Here is a 23,358-nt window from a genome sequence, read left to right on the forward strand (position 1 = left end):
ACCAAATTAAAGTACATTTTATCGTTGGTTTCATGTACTTAATAGAGTTTTGTGGTGCCTTTTTACTTAAAATAGGAGTTGAATGAAACACTATTTCTTTTCCATAAAAACAGTTAAACTTTTCATTTATGTGTTAATTTTTAGACTAATTTTTTTTCCTTCTATTTATTTATTGAGGGCCCGTGCTTTGTGGAAAGTTTTAAAACAAAGCTTGAGATATGTTTCCTGAATTCTGCTTAGTCAGCTAGAAAATTCAAGTTACAGAATACCCTATTCCCAAAGCATCCTGACCAGAGACGTTCATTATAATGTCATTTTGCTGTGCTATTAAGGAGAATAGTATAGCTGACAGTTTTCTGGGGTTTTGATTCAGAGATGTTCTTTCTGAGTTTAAGCAGGATTTAGAAAATGTAGAATTATAAGTAGTCCTTTAGCAATTGCTATAATCAGCATTCTGCCTTAGAATTTGTGATTATTGCATTGAAAGCAATTTAGCCATTAAAGTAATTGTCTAGTCATGGAAAAATCTGGACAGACAGAGGAAAAGGCACTGAATAGATCACAGAACCTGTAATTATGTTCTTTAAGGAATAAAACAAAAGGAAAAATCATTATCTGCCCCCCAAAGACTGTGAGATGAGTCAAATCCATAATACTGGTTTGGGTTTTTCTCCCAAGCAAAATAAGACCATATAGGTAACAAGAGGTAGAGTGTAATTTTTTATGTATGTTAAGTCAAAGCATTCCTAAGAAGGGCTGTGTGCCCCATCTGATCTTGCCATATGTCTGTCACCTTTCCAGTTCATTTGTAATCATTACATTTGAGTTTACATTGAGCCCATCACTGTAGTGTTTATACCATTTGACAAGGATCCTTTTTATTTTTTTTGCATTCAGTTAGAAGAGTTAACTTAAGAGATTTACAAGGATCCTTTTTTTAACCTTTGAGTTAGTACATGTGGTTAAATTTCTCCCAGGCTGCATTTGTGAGTTCCTTTAGTCTTAGTTCTGAAACATGACCATACTGTTGCCTAGTATTTAACAAATAACCAAATGATTAACAATCTTTATATCCAAGGCACAGGTTTTTCTCAAATTTCTATAAACATTGAAAAGTTTACAAAAGCTGCATCTTAAAGAATGTCAGTGAGCATAGCTATTTTTACTTAGCATGCGTTATGTTTCTGTGAACACAGACCTGACAGATAAGGTTCAGGAGACGGGGGATCAGAATGGCTGTGAAAGCATCAGATGAAATTAATGCACTCACCAAATCTCAGGCTTTTCATAAAAGCCCTTGTTTTCGGCATCTGGTAGATAACAGCCTTTATTGAGGGCTCACTATGAGCCCTGTGCAGTGTTTTGAAAAGATAACTAATGACTATTCTCCCTTCTGCAGTCATGTACATCGGGCCCACTCACAACTCCCTTGAGGAACCTGTGCTGGAAGGCCTTCCTCCCTATACTGGCCAACTCACCCCTCAGGCCTCAGCTGTAAGACTGCCCTTCAGAGAGGCTATTTCTGACCATCCCCCTCCTTTGACCCATCCTGTTATTTTCCTCTTTGGAATTTAAAACACTTTGTGATACTGTATTTATCCAATCATTTGTTTACTGTCTAGCTCTTCATCATAAAGGACCATGTCTGTTTGGTCCCCTGGAGTAGGGAAGAGTCTACCCAGTGCCTCGGCATTCAGGAGGCTCTGGATAAATATTTGTTGAGTGCATGACTGATTTACAGAAGAGCCAAGCCAGAAATGTGTGAAAAATACTAAAGCATAAAACCAAAGTATAAAAACAAGAACACAGCTGACAGCAGCCAGACCAAATTTAGGCATAAGTGCCAAAAATATGCCGGAGTAACTAGAACCAGATGGGACTGAATGGAGAAGGCTTGGGGAGCTGGATGAGTTTGAAGCGGTTTTGATATAGGATAGTGGAGTAATGGCAAATATAAAAGCCAGTGCTAAACACTGGTCATGTGCTTTGGGAAGCAGTTTGTTCCCAAACAAGAACATAGTGAGAATGTGGGCAAGACAAGACAGGGATAGAAGAAGGGCTCTCGCTAGAAAGTGGCTTCCAGGCAAGTGATTAAGGATTAGAGTTTGACTTAAAATTTATGTTCATTCTTCTTGTCTTTTCTGTTTTGGTTTATAGGATGGCCAACCATTGGCGGGACTGATCCAGGATCACATGGTTTCAGGTGCAAGCATGACTACTCGGGGTTGCTTTTTCACCCGGGAGCAGTATATGGAGCTGGTGTACCGAGGACTCACAGACAAACTGGGGCGCGTGAAGCTCTTTCCTCCCTCTATCCTGAAGCCCTTTCCACTGTGGACAGGAAAACAGGTAATTAGGAGAGAGAACAGCCAGTGTATGTAACAAAAGGAAATAGGCCACTCATGTAAAAGGTTTTATTTTCAGAAGAGCCCAGACCAGAGACAGAGAACTGGCTAAGCCAGCAATAGTCTGACTTTCTTTCCCCTTTGTTTGGGGTTCCTGAGTCTGGGTGGCTTCAAGGAAGAGTCTGCTAAGACTAAACTTCATAGTTTCTGTCCTTTGCTTCTTACTTAAATTTGGTGTTCCCATAATACAAATATGGTGGTAATAGGCAGTGGTGCTGCTAGAGTGATAGCAATATTTGTTGGGAAGTTCCATGTGTTTGCTGAATGCTTTAGACATGTTACCGGAATTAATCCTCAAAACTAAGCTGCAATGCAGAGACCATTATTATCTCCCTTTAGGAGATGAAAATTACAGGCCCAAGACTACAGGAGACAGATCAAACCCAGGACTTTACAACCCTTGAAGCATCATACCATACTTTCTCTCAGAGTAACCAAATAATATATGTGGTGACCAAACAATGAAAAACAGTAAAATGTGTTCTACTCTTGCCTGAGTCTCCAAGTTCAGCCTTAAGGATCAACTTCTAGTTGGCTGTGTGATCTTGGCTCTGTAGGTCTCCATTCCTCATCATTTTCTGGGGCAGTAGAAATTAACTAAGCTAAGTTCTGATTCTAAACATGATTTTTCTCTGTGGAACCAGCCTGAGCCCACAAACAAATTCTTGTGTAGTATAGTTACTCTTGCCCTTTTCACCAATTCGCAAAAAAAATTAAAAAAAATAACCTTTACTAACCGTTAGAGACAACACTGAAAAATCTTACCCATGATAGAAGCAAAACCTGTACCTATTTCCTAATTTTGTTTGGTACAAAGGATTTTAAAAGGATTCAAGGTGTGATCTCTGGGCACAATGGAATTAAATTGGAAATCAGCAACCAAGATATTTGGAAAAGCCCTCAATATTTGTACTTCTAAATAAGTATTTGTTAAATAGCTCATGGGTCTAAAGAATCAAAAGGGAAATTAGAAAGAATTCTGAAGTAGATGAAATAAAAACACAATGTATAATTTATGGGATGCCACTTAAGCAGGACTTAAGGGAGAAATGTGTACATAAAATGCCTAGGTTGGAAAGAAGAAAAAGGGTCTCAAATCAGTGACTTCAGCTTCAGGTTGATGATCTCTAAGGTCTCTTCCTGCTCTCCAGTTCTTAGTCTGTGGACCTAGAACTTGATTTTCCTTTTTAAGCCAACCTTGCATTCTTGGGTAAACCTTCCTTGGTTGTGAAGTATTATCCTTTTTATATAATATTGAATTCAATGTACTAATATTTTGTTTAGAATTTTTTTACTTCTATATTTGTGATATTGGTCTGCAGTTTTATTTTCTTGTAATGTCTTTGTTTGGTTTTGGTATCAGGGTAATGCTGGCCTCATAGCATGAGGTGTTAGGAGGTATTTCCTCTGGTTTTCTGTAAGAGTTTGTGTACTACAGTACTGATATTATTTATTCCTTAAATGTGTGGTAGAATTTACCAGTGAAGGCATCTGGGCCTAGAGTTTCTTTGTGGGAAGTTTCTACTTAGAGCTATTGTTGGTTATCTACTTCTTTCTTTTTTGAGATGGAATCGTCTGTCACCCAGGCTGGAGTGCAGTGATGCAATCTCGGCTCACTGCAACCTCCACCTCCCGGGTTCAATCGATTCTCCTGCCTCAGCCTTCTGAGTAGCTGGGACTACAGGCAGCCACCACCATGCCTAGCTAATTTTTGTATTTTTAGTAGAGACAGGGTTTCACCATGTTGGCCAGGATGGTCTTGATCTCTTAACCTCATGGTCCGCCCACCTAGGCCTCCCAAAGTGCTGGAATTACAGGCCTAAGACACCGTACCCCGGTGGTTATCTGTTTCTTGATTGAGCTTTAATAGTTCATGTTTTTCAGAGAACTTGTCCATTTCATCTAAGTTACTGAATTTATAGGCATGAAGTTGTTCGCAATGTTCCTTTGTTGACCTTTTCTATCTGTAAGGCCTATAGTGGTGTCACCTCTCTCATTCCTGACATTGATAATTTGTGTCTTCTCTTTTCTCTGATCAGTTTGCCTATAAGTTTATCAGTTTTGTTGTTCTCAAAAAAAAGTTTTTGGTTTACTGACTTTATTTTTCTGTTTTCTATTTCATTGATTTTACTCTGATCCTTATCACTCCCTTTCTTTTGTTTACTTTGGTTGGTTTAATTTGCTCTTTTTTTCCCTAGTTCTTTAAGTTTGAAGCTGAAGTCAATTTGAGACCCTTTTTCTTCTTTTCAATCTAGGCATTTTACGTATAAATTTCCCCTTAAGTTCTTCTTAATTTGCATCTCACAAATTAATATGTTGTGTTTTCATTTTATCTACTTCAGAATAATTTCCCTTTTGATTTTTTTTTGATTCATGAGTTTTTAAAAAATACATTATTTAGGAGTACAAATAATTTCCCTTTTGATTTTTTTTTTGACTCATGAGTTTTTAAAAAATACATTATTTAGGAGTACAAATATTGAGGGCTTTTCCAAATATCTTTTTTGTTGATTTCCAGTTTAATTTCATTCTGCCCAGAGATTATACCTTGGATCCTTTTAAAATCCTTTGTACCAAATGAACTTAGGAAATAGGCCCTTGCTTCTGTCATGGTGAAGCTTTTCAGTGTATCTCCAAAGGTTGGTACAGGCAATTTTTTTTTTTTTTTTTTCAAATAGATGAAAAGGGCAAGAGTGACTATACTACACAAGAATTTGTTCATGGTTTAACCTGGTGCTACAGAGAAAAACAATGTTTAGAATCAGAAGATAAGGTACTTAGGTTAGGAAGTTTATGCCTGTTGCCCTGGGAAATGGAAGTTTTGGCTGTTTCTCCAGGACATTTCATACAGCCTCTTGATTGATTTCCTATTTATAAATCGAAGGTCTCTCATTATTTGTTCAAAGAGCATGTAAGAAAGAGAATTTGCCTCTTATTGCAAATCTCAAGTATATAGCTAGATGCACATTCACAAAGTGAATACATCTTTGCAAACAGTTACCCAGACTTCTGTGGATGTGCACGAAGTGAGGTTAGGGGTCAAGATTCATATTTTCCCATATGGATACCCTATCCAGTGAATGCAACATCATTTGTTGAAAAGCCCATTTCTCTACTGCTAGTACTCCTGTATCACAAACCAAGTAGTAATATATGAGAGGATCAAGAAAGAAAGAAAAAAGACTGTCTCAAATATTTTGGAGTCTTTGTATTTCCAATATAAATTTTAAAGTCAACTTGTGAACTTAGACACTGTGCACACAAATACCTGCTAGGATTTTTTACTTGGATTGCATTGCCTCTCTAGATCACTTTAGGGAGAATCAACATGTTTACAATAGTGAATCATCTGAATTATGAACATAGTATGTCCTTCAATTATGTAAAAGCCTTAGGCATCTTTTCATTAGAGTCACTCTTGGGTATTGCTATGGTAGATGTATTGTTTATTAAATTTTCTAATTGTTTATGGTTGGTATCTAGAAATGCAATCAATTTTGTATACTGTCCTTATAGTCAACAAGCTTTATGAATTCAGTTATTAGATCTCTGTCCTTCAGATTCTTTTAAACTATAAAAGCAAACAAGGTTATTGGTAAACATAAAAGGAAAATCTCCCTGCCTCCGCAACCCCACTCTCCATATATGCACATACTCTTACAGAAAATAAATATGAATGAGGCTGGGCGTGGTGGCTCATGCCTGTAATCCCAGCACTTTGGGAGGCCAAGGTAGGTGGATCACATGAGGCTAGGAGTTTGACACCAGACTGGCCAACATGGCCAAATCCCGTCCCTACTAAAAATATAAAAATTAGCCATGGGTGATGGTGCATGTCTGTAATCCCAGCTACTATCCCAGACTGAGGCACAAGAATTGCTTCAACCTGAGAGGCAGAGGTTGTATTGAGCTGAGATTGTGCCACTGCACTCCAGCCTGGCTGACAGAGCAAGATTCTGTCTCAAAAAAAAAATACAAGAAATAAGAATAAGATCATAACATACCATCCCTGGGACTGTTCAGGAGAGTGAACCACAGTTAAATCTAACATTCAATTTTGAGCTTATATTTGAAAGTACCAGTTTAACCATGACATCCTGGTACCTGAAGCATGCATTTTTCTGATCACCAGGCACACAGACCTCAGGTTTGTTTGCCCTTTAAGTTGACTTACTCTGAATGAGCCACCAAGTCCTCCAAAGGGAACTCCATTTTATCAGGCTGTCTTGAGTTTTTCACTGGGACCTCACTAACACACTCCGTATATAGCAAGAAGTTCATTTAAATGTTTTCATAGGCTATGTTGACAAATGTTTTTGTAATGGTTTTGTGACTGATTTCATTCACTGGATGTACTGGGGGCTCGTTCTGTGTCTGTATGTGTAGACCTGCCTCATTCTTTGTAACCCCTCCTATGTTGTATTCAGTGATACAGATATACCATACATGACTTAACCGTCCCTCTATCAGTGGATGTTTAATTTTTACCTGTTTTTTTACTATTCTAAACAGTGCTGTGGTGAACACCCATTTCTGTATATATTAATGTACTTTCATTGATATATCTTTTTTTTTTTTTTTTAGTTTTTGTAGAGCTGGGGTTTCACTATGTTGTCCAGGCTGGTGATTGTGAAACCCTGGCCTCAAGTGATCCTCCCACTTCAGCCTCCCAAAGTGTTGAGATTACAGGCATGACCTACCATGCCTGGCCAAGTATATCTTTTAGATAAATTCCTAAAGTATGGTTGCTGGGTAAAGGATATAGACATTTCATTATTTTTTTTTAATTCATTTTATTTTTGTTTGTTCTGTTTTTTTGAGATGGAGCCTCACTCTGTTACCCAGGCTGGAGTGCAGTGGTGTGATCTCAGCTCACTGCAACCTCCACCTCCCCGGTTCAAGCGATTCTCCTGCCTCGGCCTCCCAAGTAGCTGGGATTACAGGCATACACCACTACGCACAGCTAACTTTTGTATTTTTATTAGACACTGGGTTTTGCCATATTGGCCAGGCTGGTCTCGAACTCCTGACCTTGTGATCCACCCGCCTTGGCCTCCCAAAGTGCTGGGATTACAGATATGGATGAGCCACTGTGCCTGTCTAAATCCATTTTATTTTTAAGACTTTTTTTAAAGCTTAATACAGGCTTAGTATAAATAATAATTCCCATAGATAGTGCTACCCTTCTAGGCTTAAGAAAATACATTGCAGGTTTTTTTCTCCTAGCATAGTTTATGACCAGAAAGTAAATCATACATTTCTAGAATGTTAGTGCAGGAGACTTTAGTTCCTCTTCTCTGGGTCCCTTATGTTTTTTTTAATTGAGATATAACTCATATTTAACATAAAAATTACCATTTCATGAGGTAGGATTGCCTGAGGCTAGGAGTTCAAGACCAGCCTGGCAACACGGTGAGACCCCTATCTCTATAAAAAATTTTAAGAATAGCTGGGCATGACAGCACATGCCTAAGTCCTAGCTACTTGAGAGGTTGAGGTGGAAGCTGTCACTTGAGTTCAGGAATTTGACGCTGCAGCAAGCTATGATTGTGCCACAGCATACCAGCCTGGGTGACAGAGCAGGACGCTGTCTTTTTTTAAAAAAAAAAAAAAAAAAAAGGACCAATTCAAAGTGTATGTCAGTGGTTTTTTAGTGTATTTACCATGTTGTGCAACCCTTAACACAGTGTAATGCTAGAACATTTCCATCACTTCAAAAAGATGACATGTACCTAGTAAGGAAGGTACAACAGTCAGTCCCAATTCCTCCTTCCTCCTCATCCCCTGAGAACTGCTTTCTACCTCTGTGCATTAGCCTGTTTTGCACATTTCATATAAGTTGTGTCATACAATATGTGGCCTTTTATGACTTCTTTTACTTAATGTTTTCAAAGTCCATCCATTTTGTAATATGTAATAGTACTTTATTCCTCTTTATGGATGAATAACATCCCATTGTTTGCTTTTTATCCATTTGTCAGCTGATAAATGGATAGTTTGAGTTGTTTCCATTTTTTTGATATTACAAATAAACCTGCAATTAACATTTGTGTACCAGTTTTTGTCTGAACATGTGTTTTCAGTTTTCTTGGGTATATACCTGGGAGAGGAATTGCTACATCATGTAGTACTTCTATAGTCAACTTTTTTGAGGAACCTGCAAACTGTTTTTCAAATCAGCTGTACCATTTTACATTTCCACCAGCAGTGTATGAAGGTCTCAGTTACTCCACGCTTTTACCAACACTTATCTTTTGTTCTTTTTTTTCTTTATAGATTCTACTTCTAATTCTAGTTCTATTTCTGCCACCTCTGTTGTTAGTTCCACCACTGAAGTCTTGAACCCCTGAAAGTCATACTTAAGGGTTGGAATCAATTTCCAAACTCCTGTTAATGTTGATATTCCTCCCATGGATCACAAATGTTTTTAATGACATCTAGAATGGCAAATACTTTCCAGAAGGTTTTCCATTTACTTTGCCCATATCCATCAGAAGAATCACTATCTATGGCAGCTAAAGCCTTATGAAATGTGTTTCTTAAATAATAAGGCTTGAAAGTCAAAACAACTCCTCTATCCATGGGATGCAGAATGGATGTTGTGTTAGTAGTCATGAAAACAGCATTAATTTCCTTGCACATCTTCATCAGAGGTCTTGGGTACCAGACCTCTGGGTACCAGCAATTCTTAAAGTTACCAGATGCATTGTCAATGAACAGTAGTAGTATTTTGAAGGAAACTTTTTTTTTGTGAGCAGTAGGTCTCAACGGGGACTTAAAATATTCAGCAGAACAAGCTGTAAACAGATGTGCAGTCATCTAGGCTTTGTTGTTCCATTTCTAGAGCACAGGCAGAGTAGATTTAGCATAATTCTTAAGGGCCCTAGGATTTTCAGCGTGGTAAATGTGCATTGGTTTCAACTTAAAGTTACCAGCTGCATTAGCCCCTAACAGGAGAACGAGACTGTCATTTGAAGCTGCGAAGCCAGACTTCTCTCTAGCTACTTAAGTCCTAGGTGGCATCTTCTTCCAATAGAAGGCTGTTTCATTTACACTGAAAATCTGTTGTTTAGTGCAGCAGCCTTCATTAGTGATCTTAGCTAGATCTTCTTCTGGATAACTTGCTGCTGCTTCTGGCTTTTTTTTTTTTTTTTTGAGACAGAGTTTCCCTCTTGTTGCCCAGGCTGGAGTGCAGTGGCACAATCTCAACTCACTGCAACCTCTGCTTCCCGGTTCAAGCAATTCTCCTGCCTCAGCCTCCTGAGTAGCTGGGATTACAAGTACCCACCATCATGCCTGGCTAATTTTTTTATTTTTAGTAGAGACAGGGTCTTACCATGTTGGCCAGACTGGTCTCAAACTCCTGGCCTCAGGTGATCCACCTTGGCCTCCGAAAGTGCTGGGATTACAGACATGAGCCAGCCACCATACCTGGCCTGTTGAGTATTTTTATCATGAAAGGGTGTTGGAGTTTATCAAATGCTCTTCTGCCCCCTTCATTTTATAGATGAAGTGGCGGGTCATATTTCCTTGCCCTTGGATGGGTGTGTTTCTGTTACCTTTCACACCAAGTTCCAGTCTTGACTTTGCTCAGCTTGGGGTCCCTACTGTGCATGTGGTATCTTGGTTGAGGTGCAGTTTGCAGCAGGCACCCCAGGGAAATGTCACCCTCCTGCCTTTACTCCCTCACTCCTCTCACCTCACAGTGCTGGCCTTCTGCGGAGCTGAGGCATGGAGAGTATGGGTCATGACCTTTCTGGTCATCTTCTGCTGAGAAAACAGGGAATATTTTTCGCTCTCTTTAATGATGCTCTTGCCCACTGTCCCCTACTCCTAGTGCACATGGGTGAAAAGGCAGCTGCTCTCATAACTGCCCCGCCCCATTGCGCATATTTTTAAATTTTTTTTTTTTTTTTTTTTTTTGAGACAAGAGTCTTACTCTCTCACCCAGACTGGAGTGCACTGACGTGATCTTGGCTCACAGCAATCTCCGCCTCCTGGGTTCAAGCAATTCCCGTGTCTCAGCCTCCCGAGTAGCTGGGATTATAGGTGCATGCCACCATGCCCAGCTAAATTTTGTATTTTTAGTAGAAATGGGGTTTCACCATGTTGGCCAGGCTGGTCTCGAACTCCTGACCTCAAGGGATTCACCCTCCTCGGCCTCCCAAAGTGCTGGGATTACAGGCATGAGCTATCATGCCCTCATTGCATACATCTAAAGACACTACTTTGTGGGGCCTGCTGCAGGCACACTAAGCGCTGTTGATAGCAGTTAGTCTCCCAGCCCTGGAGCCTGTCACACCTGCAGGTCTGCCCCTGCCCTGCTTCATCTATGGGAATGTATGTGCCTGTGTTCGGCCCTTCTGGAGCCAACTCAGGTTATCCCCAGATAAAGCTTACTCCCTTTGATCTCTCTGCAGAGCAGCTGCTTGAGAAAGTGCTTCTCTTGGCTTGCTGTTACCAACTGCTTGTTGGCTGGATGACCCCTCTGAGGGATCCAGATGGGGGCAGGGAAGGATTCCCTGGCCTTTCAGTAGCTATAATTCCAGTCATAGTAAAGAAATATCTGCATATGTGGCATAAAATGAAAACAATTTACTTGTTCCTCTCCTTCCTTTAGGAATTTAAGAATTTAATTCAAGTCTAGGGGGTTATTCACATTAAGAACTGTTTTGGGGAGTAAAAATCACAGTTAAGTTCTTAGTCGTGTAGTTTCATTTTCATTCCTAATTGGTTTAAATAAAAACTAAGATCACCCTGTCCTATAGGTGGACCTGTCTGTTTTTCTTGCCATGCCCGAGATCATCAGAATTGGCTTTGCAAGGGCAGGAGGTCCTAAAAGGGAAGTTCTCAACTTTTCTTTTTACTGCTTTTTTCAATTTGTCCTCTTTCTTTGCAGGTTGTGTCAACACTGCTCATAAATATAATCCCAGAGGACCACATCCCACTGAACTTAACTGGAAAGGCAAAAATCACTGGGAAAGCCTGGGTGAAGGAGACTCCTCAATCTGTTCCTGGCTTTAACCCCGACTCGATGTGCGAGTCCCAGGTATGGCCATCCAGCTGTGTGGAGTGGAAACTTCTAGTCCCAGGGTTAGATAGATTGGTTTAAAACTGAGACAGAAATGGAAGCACATTCACAGAAGCAGGTACTATGCTTCAGAAGAGAAGGCATTGTGCCTGAGTTAGCATCAGCTTTTGTTTTGGAAAGGTTCAGGGTTGATCTCCGGCATTTGACCCTTAATATAAAACTCACAAGCAGTTGAGGAAGGCTTCTCCTGCAAAAAGGCTGAAATTGATTCTGCAAAGCTTGGCGCAGAGTCCGGTTTTCCCATAAGACTGCTGAGTGGCTTGAGATAATCAAACTGGTGTAAGGTTCTAGACCTTCAGCTCTGAGCCTTAAGAACCAGGCCTCAAAGGGCAGGCCCAGGGCAGAGAGAGCTGTCCACACTTCCAAGGCCTCTGCATGTTCCCAGTGGGGAAGTCCTTCCAGGTCGTCAGTGCACAATGCTTTATCACAGGGTCTTAACAGACAGTCTGTTCACCCCTGAAACAGATTTCTTTTCCTTTATAGACCATATGCTTTGTGAGTGCTGCATTATACAGCTAGAAATGCTTTTCTATTCATTAGCTTCTAATGCTTTAACCCTGAAAGGGCTTAAGGCCTTAGAGGATGCTAGGAAGATTTTGTTGTTACTCCCAGGGTTCAAGGGAGGAAGGACCTTGGCCAAAGGCACAGTTATGAGGTTGAAGCTCGCCACTTCAGAAAGAACTTGTGACTAGAAGCTCCCATTTCTGGTCACAAGGTCTTTATCAAGGGTACTTTGACCTCAAGTCAGTGTGGGTGGGTGTGGGAAGTAGGGGACATAAAACACATGGTGAGAGAGAGTGAGAGACAGACAGAGAGAGAGAGAGAGAACTGCTGGTCTGTATATGCTTGCCTCTTTTATATTAAAAAATATATATATACACATGCACGTGTGTGTGTGTGTGTGTGTGTGTGTGTGTGTGTGTAAATACTAGTTTCACATATGCCCTAGATTTTTCCATGAAGGATTCTAGGCGGGTCACAGAAGAGGGACATGCACAGTGAGGGTCACACATTGAGCAGAGGGCGGGTGGCTCCCAAAGGAGGCATGCCCCTCAGCCTGGCATTGGTGGCCTTGCTCTCCGCAGGTGATCATCAGGGAAGGGGAGCTGCTCTGCGGAGTTCTGGACAAGGCGCACTACGGGAGCTCCGCCTATGGCCTGGTCCACTGCTGCTATGAGATCTACGGGGGCGAGATCAGCGGCAAGGTTCTAACCTGCCTGGCTCGCCTCTTCACTGCCTACCTGCAGCTCTACAGAGGCTTCACCTTGGGTAAGTGCTGGGCTTACTGCCCTGGGGCTCCCCTAGGGCAGTGACCTGGCCCCTTTCAGGGCCAGCGCAGCCACCTGGCTATTTCCCAGGCCCAGGGCAAAGGGAGCTGTTCACACTGAAGATTTCCAAGGCCCCTGCGTGTTCCCATAGAGATGGCTTTCCAGGTGCTACATTATGCAGCTGGAAATGCTTTTCTGTGTCCTCTCAGGGGAAGGAGCTGGGAAGCAACCAGGCTACTCCTACAAAGGCGCCTTCACTTGGCCACCCCTCTCCTCCGCAGCCAGTGCTTATTCCCCTCCACGGTTTGAGATGGCACCCTGTGCCCATTTTCATTCTGTTCCTTTCCTAACCCCTCCCTTTATGGATTTCTGTCCCTCAGACTGAGTACTTGTACAACCCCATTCCCTGTTACAAGTGCCCTTTCAGAAATCTTGGGGCCCATCCCACTCCACAGAGGGGCTTCACTGTTGTCAGAACTGCTCACTGCCGGCTGGGCACGGTGGCTAACACCTGCAATCCTAGCACTTTGGGAGGCTGAGCCAGGCAAATTGCTTGAGCCCAGGGGTTCGAGATTAGCCTGGCCAACATGGAGAAATGCCGTGTCTACTAAAAATACAAAAATTAGCCAGGCGTGGTGGCAGGCACCTGTAATCCCTACTACTTGGGAGGCTGAGGCAGGAGAATTGCTTGAACCCGGGAGGCAGAGGTTGCAGTGAGCTGAGATTGTGCCATTGCACTTCAGCCTGGATGATGCAGCAAAAGAACTGCCCACACCTTCCCAATGCATTGAGGTCGTCAGTGCTCTTGGAAACACTATGCTTGGCAAACCTGTCGGCGTGATCTGAAGGCAGCAAGAGGGACTGCCTCATTTGAGTTCTAGAAATGAGAGCACACTGTTTTAGGAAAGTGACTTTGATAAAGAGGCTTCACCTTGGGTGACTGCTTGGCTCACTGCCCTCGAGCTCCCTTGGAGCAGTCACTTGGCCCCTTTTAGTGTGGGCTTGACATTGGATCTGCCCAAAGGCTCAGCCTCTGGCCCGGTCCAGCCCTTCCACACTGTTCCCATTAGGGGGACGCAAGATGGTGCGTGTTGAGCATGTACCACAGTGCGCAGAGGCAGTGTCTGGTTCATAGTGGAAGTAAGGCTTCTGTACTTCACAGACTTACTCGTGTGCAGACAAAGTGGGAATCTGAGTGAAGGGCCTGTGGACCTGCATCTGCTGCAGTTGGAGTTTGTTCATTAGCACACACTGAAGCCTGCATTATGCATTGTATTCTATTTTAATTGTATCATATATTTAATTGTGGAAAATTTTTTTTAAAAAAGCATACATGAAGATAATTTAAAATCACCCAGCATGCATTTGTCAGAGATAACCACTAATAGTAATTTGATGTCTGTTTTTCTGGACTTTTCTAGTCAAATACATTTGGAAAAAATGGGATCCTACACTACATACTCTACTTCCCCCACCCACCCGCCAAATGTCCAGATGTATTTATAAATGTCCTTTGGGGTCAGCTAATACAAATCTACACGCTCATGTCTCATAAACTACAGATTCTTCCATTCTTATGTATATATCATAGCTTAGTTAACCAGTTTCTATAATTGATCATTTAGGCTGTCTCTAGATTTTCACATTGTTACCAGGATGAACACCCTTGAACAAATATCTTGGCTTGTATGTTCCATTATTTTACCAGATTAAGGATTATAAGTTACTAGTCTGTTTGGCAGCTGAAACTCACCTTCCTCCATCTTAATTCCTCTAAGAGGCCTGAGCCACTAATGGGGACATCTGTCTCCAAGGGCACCCACTTCCAGTTGGGAACCAGACTAGAGTCCCTTCCAGGATAACCAAAGAAAGTGAAGCATAATGACTACACTTCATGAAATGTATATTTCAATTTCAAATGTTGACCTAGAATGAGCACAAGGATTTCTGCTAACTAGAAAAAATTAGAGCACTTTTGAAACAAAAATAGAGGAAGATCCCATCCATACGCAGCTCATGATGAAGACCAAACTTGACAAAGGTGCCAGGCTTTAGCTCTGCTTGGCGCATGGTGCAAAGGACCATGAGTCTGAAGACAGTCCAGAGGCTCACGGCTGTGAGAAGAAGCAGGGCCAAGCTGGGAGTGGGGCTATGAGGGAGAACAGGTGAGAAATTGACTTCACTCCAGCCCGTCTGAGCTAGAGAGGTCTGTGAAGGGCACAGCTAGATGGCCTGGAGCTGACCCGATGGGAAGGCCCACTTTGATGATGTGGCTTGCTCACAGAGGAACTGTTTCTTTCCCCTTCTGCTCACACATGTTCTTAGAAGTCCTCCAGGACCTTGCATCGGGAATACTAAATATTTCAGCCCCATCTTTTGAACAGTACAGCTACTGTTTCCTTTCTCACTCAGATCTTGGCTGAGGGACTTTTGAGTCCAGTAACCCTCACAGATAATAGACAAGAACTAGTTTGATCAAGAGTTGATGTGGAAAGACCTCCTTCTGCCCAAGATGAGGAATTCCTCAACCCTTTGAGCCAGAAGGGCAGGCTTCACTGAAGTGACCCAGACTTCAGTGACCCAGGCTGTCATCCTCCTGAGGCAATGCTGAGGGACCTGTGGTGGTGGTCCCTGTTGCCCAGGCTCGGGTGTGTCTGTGTGTTTGCCTGCACAGGCATACTCAAGCTATGTAGGGTGGCCCCTGTGACATGTGGCCTCTGGTACCCCAATCTAGGATGTTTTCTATCTCTCTCTCCCTCTCCCCATCTCTCTCTCTCTCTCTCTCTCTCTCTCTCTCTCTTCCTTCCCTGAGCTTACCTTTTTATCCAGAACCTCTTCTACACCTTCAGCCTATTCAACCAACACGTATCTATGGAATAGAGGTAGTATAGCTGGTGGCTAAGAGCATGAATTTGGGGGCCCAGGCCTGGGTTTATTTTCTACCTATATGACTGCAAGAAAGTAGCCCAATTTTGAGCCTGAGTTTTGTCATTTGTAAAATCAGGATTATAAGGTTTGATCTCTAAGAGATGGTGGCAATCTATTAGTAATGATGTTAATATCATCTTCATTACTCAGGTGTTTCCTGCGTCTGTGCCACTGGGCTCTGTGCTCTGACCTTACTAAGTTTACAGTTTGATGGGAGAAGTCAGGCCTGAGGTCCCCTACATGCTTGTTTGTTTCACTTCACAGGCGTGGAAGACATTTTGGTGAAGCTGAAGGCAGATGTGAAGAGGCAGCAGATCATTGAAGAATCCATCCACTGTGGGCTCCGGGTAAGGAGGGCCTTTGAGGCAGTGGTCTGCCCTAGAGGGGTGAAGTGTGCACCCAGTTGAAACCCCATCCTCCTCATTTGGCCACAGCCTCCGATGTGTTTCTGTTCTCATTCTAGGCTGTCAGGGCTGCATTAAATCTGCCAGAAGCCGCATCATATGATGAGGTCCGAGAAAAATGGCAGGATGCCCATCTGGGCAAGGACCAGAGGGATTTTAACATGATTGATCTGAAGTTCAAGGAGGAAGTGAACCATTACAGCAATGAGATTAACAAGGTTAGCCCGGCATTGCATGCACTTATCCCACCATTTTGAACGCTGATTTTTTAAAAAATTACATTTTGATTCTCACCCAGGCCCTATAGAGCACTTTGGCTGTTTAACAGCTGTCTAGGTGAGATGTGAGGTGGGATGGGTAGAACCCATTGTTGTGAAGAGCCCAGGGGTTTGTTCCCTCCCTCAGTTAGGCTCTAGATAGGCCTCGGAATAGTGCCAAGAGAGAGAATGCTTTGTGCTGTTTTTCTTTTTAAGTGTTTTTATTTTGAGGTGACTGGATCAGAGGGGCTGAATGGGGCCACTAGGGGTGAATAAGCAGGATGAGGGACCCAAATCGCCCCTGCTGCTTGTGCAGCGGAGCCAGGAGTAAAGGCTTAGGTTCCAGTCCTGCTCTGCCTTGAACTTGCCATGTGGCCTTGGGCAAGTGAGATAACAAGTCCATGCCTTGGTTTCCTCACCTGAAAGTAGATTGTAAGGGGCACCACCTCATAGGGCTGCAGAGAGGCTTAAGGAGCTACTATTACACAATGCCAAGCCAATTCCTGGGCAGTTGAGAAAGGAGAGGGAAATCTCTGCATGAGCTGAAACCACAGCCTGCTTTTCTCTGCCTTTCTGCCCCAGAGCCAGGGCTCTCCATCCTGCTGCTTGGAGAAACTGGCCTGGCCCTCACCCTGCCTCCTGGGCCCTGAGGCCCAGCCTGAGGAGGGCAGGAGGAGATAATGCCAACGCTCATCAAAGTCAGAGTTTGTCTGTGGTGCTCTCTTGCCTGGCTTTTAGCATCCCTTAGGCGGTGAAGAAGATAGACCTCTCAGTGGGGACCAGTTCCATCCTTGAGGGGTTTTGTTGACAGGAGCCTTCCTAGCACCTCCCTGAGAATCAGGAGGCTCAGCTTCTAGGGCTAACTGGGGATGCTGGGAATAGGGAAGTTGTCTTCAGATATGTCTCAGAATGGTTTGTGCCTACAGTTGCCCTCTTCCTGTCACCCCTGCCTACCTGTGGGCTCTGCCTCTCCTGTGTTGGGCTGAATCTCTGGAATCCCAGGCACAGGCTGAAGCCCCAGACTCAGAGCCTCCCTTCCCAGCATCTCCCCAGTTTCCCTCTGAAGGGGCATACTTGGTTCTACTGGTCCTGGAGCCAAGCCAAAGCTTTCTACATAGGGCGTGGATGGCATGTTCGTAAATGTGATGCGGACATTGGTATTCATGCTGGGGGAGGACCCAGGCCAGGCTCTGCTGGGTGAATCAAGGGCATCAGCTTAAATTTTATTCTTCTCCAGTTTCTTTTTAGAATCACGAACTGGATCTGCCAGCCCCTCTGCTTCTACTTTTCCTTCTCTCTTTTTGCTACTCTTTGGCCAATGAATGGAGACTCGGGGATCCTAGCAGAGGAAGTTCAGCAAGTGCAGAGCAGGGAGCACCTGTTTGACCTCTCAGGGGTTCCAGGGAAGGTTTAATGCCGAATGATGCTTTCCCTTACCTCAAGTGGGATTTAGCACTTAGGTCTGAATAAATATTCTGGCTGTATTGCTTCTGCCTCCTGGGATTTTTAAAGGGGATGAAGTCACTGACCACTGTACCGATTTAATCTGCAGGCATGCATGCCTTTTGGTCTACACAGACAGTTCCCAGAGAACAGCCTGCAGATGATGGTGCAATCGGGAGCCAAAGGTTCAACTGTGAACACGATGCAGGTGTGAGCAGAGGCGGGTTGGCAGCTTTACGTGTGTTGGCAAAGAAGGGTAGGGGACAGTAGTAGATGGTTTTCAGTTTGTTCCCTATAAAACGTGGCAAGTACTGGAAAACAGAAAAGCATATAGAAATCACTATATGCTAACCACTGTTAACATGTCAGTGTTAAAGGCAGATGTAGCTGTGAATATGCAGATGTGATATGTATAATGTAGATGTGTATTATGAATTTACGAGCTATGCTATTGTACGGCATACATTCATGTTATATAGGTACATTTGTATACACTCACAATTTTGATGTAATTTTTCATGATCTTAATATTATAAACATTGTTCTAGAGATTTCTTAACCTTAAATCTTGATGTCCTTGGGTCTAAAGGCCCACCCCATTGTCTATTGAGTGTGACAACAGAAAGGCTGAAAGCCATTAGGAAATCCCCTGACTAAATTGAAACCTAGATATACTGCTCTCCTCCCCCAACACCCCAAGAGTATTAATAGGCAACTTTCTAAGCAAACAGCTCAATAGCTTGAGTTCCCACCTTTTTTTTTTTTTATTGAAAATAAGACAAGGTCTCCTTGTATTGCTCAGAGTAGTCTTGAACTTCTGGGCTCAAAGGATCCTCCTGCCTCAGCCCCCCAAATTGCTAGGATTGCAAGCATGAGCCACCATACCCAGCTCTGAGCTCCCTTTTGGCTCTGGAATGTGAGGATTACAGTAAATGGCTGTTTCCTGCAGACCTCCCTTTCCCCATTAGGACCTTCCAGTCCCTTACAGGTATAACATGAGATGGTTCTGAGACATGGCCCCTTTTATAGCTATCACCCATTTTCAGCTGACCCCAAATGTGAAAATCCAGATCAGTCAATAAAAGGAAGATACAGGTTTTTTTTTTTTTTTCTTAAAATGAAAGCTTCCTGGTTTGTTTAGAAATGTAGGTTAGCCTCAATGTAGGTTAAACCCCATTTCCATGTAGCTTTTCTTCAAGGTCAGATTATACCTTTCCAGCTGGGACAAAGCACTGTTGAACACACATGTGGGTCTTCAGATTCCTGTGGGTTTCCTGTCCTCCAGATCTCATGCCTGCTGGGCCAGATTGAATTGGAAGGTCGGAGACCCCCGCTGATGGCATCTGGCAAATCACTGCCCTGCTTTGAGCCTTATGAGTTCACCCCCAGGGCTGGTGGTTTTGTCACTGGCAGATTCCTCACCGGCATCAAACCTCCTGTATGTATTTTGGTTTTTCCATTGTCTTTTTCCCTCATTTCTAGGCTTAATTGTAGACACACTGTGACTTCTGCCAATGACTTTGAGCAAGAACAGTCAAGTGATAAATGGCAAGCCATTTGCTGTTTACCCACCAGACACTAGGGCCTATGAGGACACAACCACATAGTGTTTACCATTGTAGTGCCAGAGCCTAGAGCGGTGCTGGCCATAGCAGGTGCTCGGTAAGTGTTTGCTGATAGATGAAAAGACAAAGAGGACAGTCCCAACTCCACTCTGTTCTTCTGTGTGACCTCTAAAGCAATTCCTATCTGCATTTGGAGGCAGCTGGGGGTGGGGTGCCACTCACTTGGGTGCTCTCACCAAAACGAGCATCACAGAGATTTATTTCCTTCATAATGGGACTAGCTGTAGCACATGTCTAATTTTGGCTTGTCAGAAGCAGAATTCTCCCTGAAAAGAATGGTTTCTCTCCTCATACTTGTCAGAAATGGCGTTTTTAGAATTGATATCTTGTTCTTTGGTCTAATACATCTCTGAAAGGATGACCTTTGTGATCAGACATCTAAGCCCAGCTCAGGGGACCAACACTTTGTTGCAAGGCTACCAACTGCTCCAGCGTCTTCTCCACAAGCCCCACACACTCTGTCTCCACTGGTCATTCATGGCCTCTGGCAGGGATGGTGCGGAGTTCCTGTAGACCAGACTTCAAAAAAATCTGATTGTGACCTCTTAGTGAATCATAAAATCATCATAGTGCATAGTGATCAGCATTTTTTAATGCAATGAAATAGAATAGAGGGGTAAGGACAGTATCAGAGTTTATCTCCTGTAGTAAAGGATAGGATTGTGTCAGCAGGATTTCATTTGAATTACATATTGTTATATGCACACATATGTATATGTCTGTTTGCTGATTACAATTGTAAATGTATTTCTTACTGTGAGTTGTAATCAAAAAGCTTGGAAAGCATCCTGTACCCGTTAACACTGTTAGAAGCAGAATTTAGACATGTGGGCTGAAGCCAACAGTGGTAAGGCACCAGTGCCGTTTCTATTTGGAAAATGGGGCATGGGTTGTAATCCTGGAGACCCATGGACTGTTACTTCTGGTCTACTTGTCCCTCTGCTCTTGGGCAGTGCGAGGCAAAGAGAACCACAGGGTAGGGCAGAAGACACTGGGGGCCATTGTAGCTGTGGAGGTCAAAGTCCTAGGAGATCAGGGAAGGGAGTGGCCTGTCTGGTTAGGAAAGGATGCTGGAGGTGTTGGCCTAAACCCTTTAGGAAGCACACTCTCCTCACCTTTGGGACCTGGGTTCCATTCTCTGCAGGAGTTCTTCTTCCACTGCATGGCAGGACGAGAGGGCCTGGTCGACACTGCTGTGAAAACTAGCCGCTCAGGCTATCTCCAGAGGTAAGAAGCACCTGCCGTGCCCCCTTGAGATATAGTCCCAAGGTCCTTCATCCCATCATCTTTCACATTACATCAATGGCTCATTTAAGATTCTCTGGATGAAAAAACTTCTTAAAAGTTTCCTTGAATGGCCTGAGACAGCAGCAGATACTCTTCCCCTTCTGCAGGATTGGTAGAGCTCAGAGGCTTATACAAAGGGCTGTGTGTTCTGAGGGTCTTTCATTCCCTGGGGGAAGCTATGGCTGTGGGAGAAAGTCTTGGACAGTGGCAAGCTTGTCTTGCTTTCTGGAAGGCTCAGCTGCCAAGACAGTAGTGACTACTGGCTCACAGCTTGGGGTCGGGGGACAGTGACTCCTGGGAAGCCCTCTCAGGGTGGCAGGAGGGGAAACCTAGGCAGAGTGGCTGGAAAGGTAAGAAGAAGGGCCAGGACTAGGGCAGAGAGCAGGAGAAGTTGAGCTAAGGCTGAGGAGAAAGGCCACCAGCTGAGGGATTCACATCAGCGTTTAGTTCCCAATACCCCTTAGTGTCCTTGGTGATCCCTGGGCTGACCAAGTTTGAGAATCCTTGACAGCTCCCCTGCTTTGCCCAACTTGTGGTTCTGAGGACACTGGTCTCTGGGGAGATCTGCGTTGGAGGAGAGTGCAGGGGCAGGCAGTCGTTGAGCACTTAGGGCTAGATGGACGCCCACTTCTAGGGGTGGTAGCCAAGCCTCTCAGTCACATGACTGCAGCCTCCTCCTCCTAGAAAACCAACAGGAAATGCAGCCTCTGGCTGGGGGATGCTGGAGCCAGCCCAGACCCCGGGGCATTGAAGCCAGCCTGTCCTGAAGTCTTGCTTGCCTGCAGAATGGCAGTCTCCCTTTACCTCCCCTCCACTGCCCCCAGCCCTCATCAGAGGCTGTCTTGGGAGGTGATGAGCCTGGTGGTGACTGAGCTGCTGGTGTCCTTACAGGTGCATCATTAAACACCTGGAGGGGCTGGTCGTGCAGTATGATCTCACAGTCCGAGACAGTGATGGCAGTGTGGTACAGTTCCTGTATGGGGAGGATGGCCTGGACGTCCCCAAGACACAGTTCCTGCAGCCCAAGCAGTTCCCCTTCCTGGCCAGCAACTACAAGGTAGTGTGGTAGACTACAGATCCTGGGGGCCGAGCAGTGGGCCTCTCCACTAAGGTTAGAGAACTGGAATGCCCTGAGCTTTGCGACCCAGTCCAAGTGGACGTTGAAAAGTAGAGTGGGGAGGGTTTATAAGGCAGCAGTCAGTGCCCTGAAATACTTGACAAGTTCAAAGCCTGGGGACTTTGATCATGTGAGGTGACTACTGAAGGGCATGAGCACCTCTGGAATAACAGCTCCTGTTTGGGGCCAATTGCTGTGTGCTGGGCCCCCAGCTAAAGCATACTAGCAGTACTACCTGTTTTCCTCCTCACGGCAACCCAGGGAAGTAGGCGTTGCTTTGCCCATTTTACAGCTGAGACAACTGAGTATCAGAGCCTAAGTAAGCAGTGTGTGTGCCGGAGCTAGCATTTGAACACGGGCCTGTCAGACACAAACTCCCCATTTTCATTCTGTACCTTAATACCCTGGTAGTGACCATCACTGTTGATTGGGCAGTCACCCCATTTGGCAGATGGGGAAACTGAAACTGATGTGACCTGTCCAAGATCATCAAGCTGATGGTAGAATTGAGGGTTGTGCTCTGGTGCTGGGTGGTTTCCATCCTGGTTCCTGTCCTTGAGCTTGGCCATCGCTCTTCCCCTCTTCCTTTCTTCCCAGAAACTCCCTTGTGCTCCTGGAGGGGCTCTGAGTGTGCTGCTTTCTCTCCCATGCCTCCCTGTGCTCCTAAGACCATTGGTTCCCAAGTCTGGTTTGCGCAAAATGAGAGCCCTGATTAGCAATGGATGCTCAGCCTCTTGGAGAGTGGGTGCTTGGCCCCGTCGTGAGGGTTCCACACCAGCTACCTGGGTCCCCTCAGGTGTTGTGCTCCATGGCCCTCATCTCTTTGATCTTGTGTGTGATTTGTTTGTTTGTTTAGGCGATAATGAAATCAAATCATCTCCATGAAGTTTTATCCAGAGCTGATCCCAAAAAAGCTCTCCGCCACTTCAGAGCCATCAAAAAATGGCAAAGCAAGCACCCCAACACCCTCCTGAGAAGAGGCGCCTTCTTGAATTATTCCCAGAAAATTCAGACAGCTGTGAAAGCGCTGAACCTTGAGAGTGGAAACCGGAACGGCCGCAGCCTGGGGACCCAGGAGGTGACTCAGGGAGGTGGTGTCCTTAATGCCCAGCACATCCAGGCTTAGTCAGTGCGTGAGGGATGAGGGGTTGTTTTCCTAATAGAGGGTGGAATCATGAATTCCAGCTTTGTTTACCATCAGTCAGAACAGAATGGCTTTCAAATGGGAATGTAAGGAGGGGACTCTTAAGGGTGTAGGCAGGATTTGGGGGAACTAAATGGGGCCAGTGACTTTGGGGTTCCCCACCACCCCAAGTATGAGGGAATAGGGAGCAGTCATGAGAAACAGAGAGGACGGCTATGTGCCAGGGCCACTGGACAGAGCCTTGGGTAGAGACCCACTAGAGGGGGTTGGGGATAAATACCAGGATCCTCTTCCTCCCACCTTTCCCTCTGTTGCTGGTGCCTCCCATCATCCAAGCACACCTGGGAGCTGGAAGTAGGGGGTCTCTTTGAAGCAGTTACTTTGGGACA

The 23,358-nt window shown here is 44.3% G+C and overlaps 1 protein-coding gene across 6 annotated transcripts in view; it reads left to right on the forward strand.

The window, feature by feature from the left end:
• POLR1A (RNA polymerase I subunit A) overlaps window positions 1-23,358 on the forward strand; it is a 78,042-nt gene that overhangs the window by 36,046 nt on the left and 18,638 nt on the right. For 3 of the 6 annotated variants that reach the window (XM_078348944.1, XM_078348946.1, XM_078348945.1), the window contains 10 exons: window positions 2,158-2,349; window positions 11,305-11,454; window positions 12,582-12,765; window positions 15,957-16,039; window positions 16,156-16,314; window positions 17,906-18,004; window positions 19,016-19,234; window positions 20,566-20,648; window positions 21,600-21,765; window positions 22,682-22,903. In XM_078348944.1, coding sequence (XP_078205070.1) covers window positions 2,158-2,349; window positions 11,305-11,454; window positions 12,582-12,765; window positions 15,957-16,039; window positions 16,156-16,314; window positions 17,906-18,004; window positions 19,016-19,234; window positions 20,566-20,648; window positions 21,600-21,765; window positions 22,682-22,903 — 1,557 coding nt within the window. The remainder of the gene's footprint in view (window positions 1-2,157; window positions 2,350-11,304; window positions 11,455-12,581; window positions 12,766-15,956; window positions 16,040-16,155; window positions 16,315-17,905; window positions 18,005-19,015; window positions 19,235-20,565; window positions 20,649-21,599; window positions 21,766-22,681; window positions 22,904-23,358) is intronic. The other 3 variants (XM_002757543.6, XM_035273408.2, XM_017964189.3) reach the window with 1 other exon arrangement.

The sequence above is a fragment of the Callithrix jacchus genome, chromosome 14 (assembly GCF_049354715.1).
Source record: "Callithrix jacchus isolate 240 chromosome 14, calJac240_pri, whole genome shotgun sequence".
NCBI classification, from domain to species: Eukaryota; Metazoa; Chordata; class Mammalia; order Primates; family Cebidae; genus Callithrix; species Callithrix jacchus.